The 7,892-nt window shown below is 37.5% G+C and overlaps 1 protein-coding gene across 1 annotated transcript; it reads right to left on the minus strand.

Annotated features, from left to right (window-relative positions):
* Positions 1–2,767: 2,767 nt before the first annotated feature.
* On the minus strand, positions 2,768–6,540 carry LOC143629584 (lipoxygenase 1, chloroplastic-like). The gene is made up of 7 exons (XM_077098825.1): positions 6,454–6,540; positions 5,643–5,923; positions 5,226–5,463; positions 4,800–5,138; positions 4,518–4,711; positions 3,821–4,386; positions 2,768–3,732 (listed from the first exon to the last, which is right to left on the minus strand). Exons 1-7 carry the CDS (start codon positions 6,476–6,478, stop codon positions 2,976–2,978), a joined length of 2,400 nt encoding a protein of 799 aa, XP_076954940.1. The 5' UTR covers positions 6,479–6,540; the 3' UTR covers positions 2,768–2,975.
* Between the last annotated feature and the right edge of the window lie 1,352 nt (positions 6,541–7,892).

The following is a 7,892-nucleotide window of genomic DNA, read 5'->3' on the forward strand; positions in this document are numbered from 1 at the left end:
TAGGTAGAAAAGGACAAATCAAACAAATGTTTATAATGATCTACATGCAGAACCTAAAAAGGAACGATAACGATAATTACAGGTTAACAACTCTAGTTGAAACTGCAATCAAATTCGGTTTAATAGCGACAGGCAAACCGCCTTTTCTAGATCTTCTTTGAAACTTGGTGAAAAAGAAAAAGGTTAATAACAACTCCCATCAGTTTAGGTGATAATATAAAATAACTTAAGTTGTAACCTGTCCCATAAGATTCAGTTTACCATGAGGCTGCTCAATAAGTCCCAATCAGTTATATTCACCACACCTACTTGATTCGATAGAGGGGCAATGGTGTTTTTACAAGATTTTTTAAACTTCTTGTGAACAACTAGTGCATTGATTAAGATTGGAAAATCATACTTGTTAAATAGTAATCAAAATATTTGGTGAAATGATTTTGGAGGTGAATGTTTTATAACACATTTCAGAAACCTTTCAGCCTGTTTCTGTTTTAGTTATATAAAAAAAATAATATTTACCCGTTTGACATATTAGAGATACAATACAACCCGAAATGACCCATTCATAACTAAGTGACAGTCTAAATTAGCCATCTCTTCTGAGAAAATTACATGGAAAAAGGAAAAAACTGCGATTTTCCAATGATCTACTTTGGGTTGTTCTATTAAATCCATTGCCAATATGATCTTGTAGCCAGTCCTTAAAACAAACTCATCGTATGTAGGGGCGTAAACGTGCCGAAGCCTACCCGAGATCGGCTTGCTCGCTAAAAGCTGGAAACAAGCCACGCTTGGACGAGCTCGAGCCCGAGCTTGACCAGAGTTGTGAGCCTATTATTTAATTATGTATGCATGTGTGTATACATGTGTGTGTGTGTATACACACACACACACACTATTTGACTAATGTATTATTACATAAAAATATTATAACCTACAAAACTATGATAAAAAACTAGAAAACATATATTTTGTTATATATAAATATATTTATTCTAGTTCAATTTAATAAACAATAAATAAGTTTAAGCTCGAGCTCTCATTAAATAAGATTCAGCCAAGCTCGAGCTTAGGGAAAGTCGGGTCAACTCGTTTACACCATTAACATTAATTATATGGAAAAAGAAATTTATCAAAAAGTTGTATTGTTTAAAGTTTCGACAAAACTTAATGCAGTTAACCTATGGCCTATGGGCCTTTTGAGTTACTTTGTGTGAGGATCTTGCAAATGGGCCTTTTGGGGTTGAGTCTATCTGTAATTTAATTTTTGGCTTAATATTATGATGATTTTCAAAAAAATACATCCAAGTAATGTAACAATAAAAATAAAATTATGCATATGTTAACTCAACTTTGTTCACACTATTGTTATGAAAGTAAAATTAAAAAAAAAAAGGTATGGACTAGAAGTGGCATGGGCTTAAAGTTTCCCAAATTACATGCTTAAGATGTTTTTTAAACAACTTACAAGGCAACGCTTCGCAGGCTGCAGCAATCAGTTGTCATGGGCTTAAAGCGTGGTCTATAGGCACGTAAAGGTAAGCCGGTGCAAGTAAAAGGGAAGTGGTCGTGATTTGAAACCGTATTTTCCAGGTGTGTCCACGAGATGACCAGTAGGTTTAGATACAGACTATGCAAATATGTTGAAAGATTAATCACTAAACACATTGGTTCATTGTTCATCTTCTCCTATTAACTATTTATAGTTTTTAGTCTACAGAAAACAAATCAAAACTCACAAGCCATATTTGAACGGTCTAGAAAGTGTATATATGTAATGTGATATTGTGATGTATGTATTGTGTGTAAGATTTAAAAAAGAAAAAACAGTAGTAACTTCTTCAAACGAGTAGTTTACCAGTCCCATTGAGGTAAAAAAACTTCCCTTGTGTTATTAATTAAAACATAAACTTGTATTGAATTTTGTCACAAGCATTTTAAAAATAACAGTTTCATGCCAATAATGATTTGATAATCATTCCATACACTGAAAAGTAGAAAGACTAGAATATCATTTCGAGTTGAATGAAGGTGATAGCAGCAAATAGGGTGCAAACGAACTGAGCCGCTCATAAGCTACTCGAGATCGGATCGATAAAAAGCCCGAAACGAGCCAACCATAGCCTCAAATGAAGCTTGTTTAGTTATCGAACTTGACCTCAAGTCTTGTACGGGAAGATCATTTAGGCTCGTTGAGCGTTAACGAGCCATATGTATTTTTAAGTTTGAACTATTTTGGACTTCTATTTATTATTTCACAGTGCCCAACAGAGCCCGAGCCGCGCTTTGCTCGTTTAAGAACTGCATAAGAGCTCGATCCGAGCTTAGGCTCATTTAAGGTTTTCTCAAAACATATAAAATAGTTACAATTGTATAAATTTGATTAGTAAATAATAAACGAGCCGAGCTTAAGCTTGAAAAAACGACCATGAGCCGAGCTCGAGCCTAGTCGAGCACAGGCTCGGCTTGTTTGCACCCCTCGCTGCAATTCATATATGTTAAGCATGATGACTAAAAATTGAACCACCATAAATCTTAATGAAGTTGAAATCATAACAATGTACACACCTTCATAATCATTGTTACCGAGAGAAAGATGAGAATCTGGCAAAATCCATCTGACATCAGGCATATATATCTGTGAATCACATTGTAGAAACATTGTGCATAGATCTCGCCTCTTTTTTCTCACTGCAATATCGCTCCAAAACCACAAATGAGCACCATATCTCAACATCAGGTTCATCAATTTCAGTCTGACCCGCTCGACCATCATATAATAAGCCCATTTTCCATTTTATTCCATAACTTATACAAGATTTTTACAGCTACATGCACAGTAAATGTGCATCTAATAATCTTGATTTACATTACATACATATATGCAATCTACTTAATAACACTATTGGCATATAATACTACTACACTTACATCTCTCAACAAGCTCTATTGGGAGCTTAAACAGTACTAATTACTTATATAGACACACTATTCGGAACACCTCTACATGTTACGCCGGGCTCTGAACTCGGTGCAAGAAGCTCATAAGGCAAAACCCCGGCCCCACACCGATTCCTTAAACTTGCATCACTGTTTCTTTTCAGTATTTCCTTTTCAATTCGTTGAATTTCAGCCGAAAACGCATAAAACGCTTCCACAATCTCTGAATCCCCGGTCCATGTGTCGGTTTGTTGTCTCTCCCCGATATACTCCTCATCAGGTGAGTGTGTGGATAACGTGTCCACCACTGCCATATATTTTGTTGACTGTAACAAACTCGGTAAAGCAGAAAGAAAGTACTTTTGCGGGTCATCATGGAAGCTCTGGTACTCGGGGTCGTTTTCATCGGGAAGTAACCGCCGCATTAGTGGCGGTCGGTTCGGAATGTAGCCACCATACGGGTACTGACCAAAGTTAAGTGCTGCGTGTTGAGCCGACGCGAGCCAGATGATGGTGGTTAGGATGCCTGTGAGGTCATCCGCATCAGCTAAAGTCGGCCACCAGTCCTCGTGGCGGAGATCCGCGTGGCCCACATTGATTGACTCTGCGTACCATGCTTGCAGCTCCCGGTCATTGCAGATTAGGGTTGAGTCAGGGTAGTACCGGTTCACATAGGTTCGAACCCAGGTCTGGATGGCGTCCCAGATCATGAGCCCGTCTGATGCGTATGGGTAGTCTTCAATTAAAAGCTTCAAACCGTGTGGCTTGCTTGGGTCCCGAACCGCTACACCTCTGTTTAGATATTTAAAAACATTGTTTAATCATGAGATTTTGAAAAATAATCATTAATCAAATTTAGATAATAAAAAATTATAGGCACCTTCTAATGAGATCAGCTGGAAGACCTTCAAAATCAAACCGCCAGTTCTTATAAGCAGCAGCACTCATCTCCATACAATATCGCCCGGGTGTAAAACATTGCTCAATAACCCCATCAGCATTGATCAGATTTTGGCGAGCCAACGCATTGATTTCTAAAGTGTACCTCATGTGTGGGTCCAGAAGTTTATATATAGGGTGCATAGCACTCAATTGTCTATGAGCAGCTAATATAAACGGTTCCATTGACGCATGGGTGCGTAACCAATGGTGCACCAGTTGGTGGGCCCCAGCATCATTTGAGCAGACATGGGCTTTGGCTAGTTGCCACAGCCAGTTGCCAGTGGCATCGACTGGCGGTGTGACCACGCGTTTTGAATCGGAACTGGGTAATGCTTGGGGGAGGCTAAGCTCAATTGCAACAGGCATTAGAGTGCCAGCTGGATTTAAGAAAAATACAGTACGTGTCGCGTATGCCTTACGCCCATCGAGTGCATTTATTCGGTCCAAAAATGGTAGGTATATGTCATGGTAGTCTATTATGAACAGCTTATTTTCTTCAAGCGCCTGTTAACATCACCAAAACAATCATCATTAATGCTCAATTATTATCGAAGAAATATCATTTCGGTATTCATATTTTAGACATTCATTATTAGAAAACGGTTAAAAGGTTTAAATGAACTCAAGTATGTTACCTGTTGTACAGTCATGCCATTAAGATGGCCAACAATGTGTTCTTCTCTGAGAGCAGACTCTTTTGGGCCATATTTATCAGGGTCAAGTCGACTCACTGGCGGGAAAACTTGAAGCCTCTCTATGCTGACCGGGTTCACCCCCGCAATTGTTTGGCGCGCAAATTCATCATCGCGTAACCAAGCAAATTTGTCCTCTACAAATTACAAAACTTTCATTAAAACTTTGTGTATTTGAAATTAAAATCGAACTTAATATCGATATGTGAATAATCCGTCACTTACTGGAAAGAATCTTCGGGGTGTCGTATTTGAGAAGCCCACCACCACTCTGGCTAGATTCATGCAGCCTACTAACCAACGTGGGCAATGGAAGCTTCTTTATGAGATCATCTTGAAGCTTTATTTTTAAGCGGACCCCTTCACTGTAAAGACTATCAAGTTGTGAGAACCCCTTAATATCATGTTTCTTAGAAATGCTGGCCACCATTGATGGTAACAGATTATGCAGCACCGCCTTTAACCGCCCTGTTGAAAATGCATTTGCTTTTGATTCCTCAAATTGTTCATCTCGAGGAACATACAATGGAAATGGCTTCTCCACCCGACTCTCAGCTAAAATATCTATAAATAAAAAAAGGTACAAAATTATACAAAGTTCATACATGATCCAATTAAATATAACCACAAAACATATATAGAGATGCATACCAGTATCACTAGGTACACGTCCAGTTCGACATCTTCTTGGATATGGTATTTTATCACCTCCAAGTGAAGGTCTAACAAATTCATTTCCTCTATCGGGATTACCCAAATCATTATAAACATCATAATCATACACTCGATCTGATAATTTTCTAACTCCGTTACCATCACCTCTTAAATCTTTAAGTTCTTGGTCTCTTAAGTATTTCAGCCCTGCTGGAGTTTCATGAGGCAGGTACGGCTGCAATTAACCGAACATGTTGGTTAAAATGAATCTTGCTACAAAATATTACGCAAGAAAACGACTTGGAATACATATCATGTATGCTTCAACTTTAGGAATCAAGATTCAAGACCAGGAATATTCAAACTATTATCTTTGACTTTCAAGACTTGACCGAAAAATATGTGGGAAATTACCTGATTAGAGAAGAAAGCTCTAGGTTTAGAATGATCTTTTGTAGACTGAACCCAAGAATTGCAAGGGAAATGAACCGGGCCACATGCAAATCCTTCAATGGTAATACTTTCCAAAAAGAACTCTTTTTGGTGCTTATTAGTGATGGTGATTGCTCCTGGGATCCCAAACTCAGAATCCACCATAATATCAGCTGTGTAATTAACCCTTTCAGTTTTGAGATTTGATTTCTTTGACCAGTCCTTTAACACAGCCTCATTGCTTTTCTTTGGAGCTCTTGTTTCTTCAACACCAAATTTATAAATAAAACAATAATAATTAGCATGTAATTAATAAACAAAAATATAAAATTAATTCTCAGAGGCATTTCATCAAACATGCTGCTTACTTGGATTAATAAGCATGTAACTCGTAAAATAAATAATAAATAATTTTCTCAGAGGCATTTGATCGAACAGGTTGCTTACTGGATTAACAAGCTTGCAATTAGTACAAAACTAAATAAATTTATTTCTCAGGCAATTCATCAAACATGTTGCTATAGTTGGATTACTAAGCATGCAATTAGTAAAAATAATTAAAATTTAAAAACCATTTTTTTTTCTCAGAGGTATTTCATGAATCAGGTTGCTTACTTGGAGCCTTGGATTAATAAACATCAAATTGCTAAAATAATAATAATAATAAAAATAAAACATTTTTGTTTCTCAGAGGCATTTCATCGAACAGGTTGTATACATGGATTAATATAATAACCATGTAATAAATAAAATTTTTTAACCTTTGAGGCATTTGATGGAACAGGTTGCTTACTTGGATCAATCTGATTACTAAACATCTGCAGCACAACATTCCTCCCAATCTGATCAGCAAAAGAGTCCAATCTCCTAATAAGCGTCTCCTTAATGTCCTCCTTACTCTTATTCCGCACCGTCAGCACACCTCTCACCGCAAACCTCACCGCCTTCTCAACCCTAACCAGCTTCACCAAATCCTCACTTATCGCCGCCACCACCACATCCGCTTTTCTCAACCGCCTTTGTGGCATAATCACCACAGGCTTTGAACTGCATAACCGAGTGTTATTAGTACCGAAAAACGACGACGTTTTTGTTGTATCCATCACAGAACCATTAGTCATGAGTGCCATATGGAATATTAATTAATATTATTGATTGAGTAGTAGATAGATATGAATGAAGGGTTTATTATATAAGCAAGAAGAATGAATGGTTTGCACCGGCCAAGTACAAATAAACACCCCACGTTTAAAACTAATAACAGTGCGATCGTTTTGAGTGAGTTCGTTCATATACATATATACAGGGGAAGTGAGTCAAACCGAGTTTCGGGTTTTCCGAGTCAAAACGCGGACCGGGGAAGGCTGACACGAAGGTGGGTGGGGTAGGGGCCCTTTAGTCTTTTACATTGAAATGTAAAGTACACTTTCCGTCCTTGTAGTTTGTAGTTTTTTTAGTAATGGTTCTTAAAGTTTAAGAAATTTGAAAACCTTGTACGCATGGTCGTCTGCTAAAAATTTTAGGGTAGAATGTGTGTGGCCTTAAGTAAAAGGATTTTTTTAATTAGGTTTAAACAATTAAACTTTTATAAACCGTGGCTTATTGGGTTATAATTTGGGTTGTGTAAATTTTTATTTATAAAATTGAGTATTTCGGTTTAATCATTAAGAATGTATATATTATTATATAAAAATATTCGGGCCTACTGGGTGATGGTGACAAGGAGGACGACCCCCTCCATCTCAAAGTCTGCTTGTATTTTCCACTAACGAGCGTTAAATTGGCAATTAGATCTAGTCACGTAAGGCATAGGGTGTAAACAAGCTCAGTTCCCGTTGACTAACAAGAGCTTAGCTCGAGCTCGGCTTGTTTCGAGCATTTTTTTTTCTAAAACTCTAGCTTGGCCCGATTAATATTATGTAATTGATTATATATGTTTTTAATTATTTTTATATATTTTGAGAAAAGAAAAGCTAAACAAGCGTAAGCTTGGTTTGAGCTCGTGTAGCAACTTAAACAACCAAAGCTTGGTTCGAGCATTGTGAAATTAACACATAGAAGTCCAAAAGAGGTAAACTTAGAGACACACATGACTCGTTAAGGTTACACGAGACCAAACTCGCCATACAAGGCTCGAGCTCAGGCTCAATAACTAAACGAGTATTATTTTGAGGCCCTGGCTTGGCTCGAGCTCAGACTCGATAACTAAACAAGTTTTATTTGAGGTTCGGC

Source organism: Bidens hawaiensis, unplaced genomic scaffold (genome assembly GCF_021521415.1).
Source record: "Bidens hawaiensis isolate Kalapana, Puna unplaced genomic scaffold, B.hawaiensis_p1.1 tig00005307_1, whole genome shotgun sequence".
In the NCBI taxonomy this organism is placed as follows: Eukaryota; Viridiplantae; Streptophyta; class Magnoliopsida; order Asterales; family Asteraceae; genus Bidens; species Bidens hawaiensis.

Bases quoted from the DNA above. Each gene is read 5' to 3' on its own strand.
- LOC143629584 (XM_077098825.1), bottom strand. From the start codon at position 6,478: ATGTTTAGTAATCAGATTGATCCAA. The intron at 5,139-5,225 runs GTATGCATCTCT...TTTTATTTATAG, and splicing joins ACGTGTACCTAGTGATACTG to ATATTTTAGCTGAGAGTCGG. The intron at 4,387-4,517 runs GTAACATACTTG...TGATGTTAACAG, and splicing joins ATGGCATGACTGTACAACAG to GCGCTTGAAGAAAATAAGCT.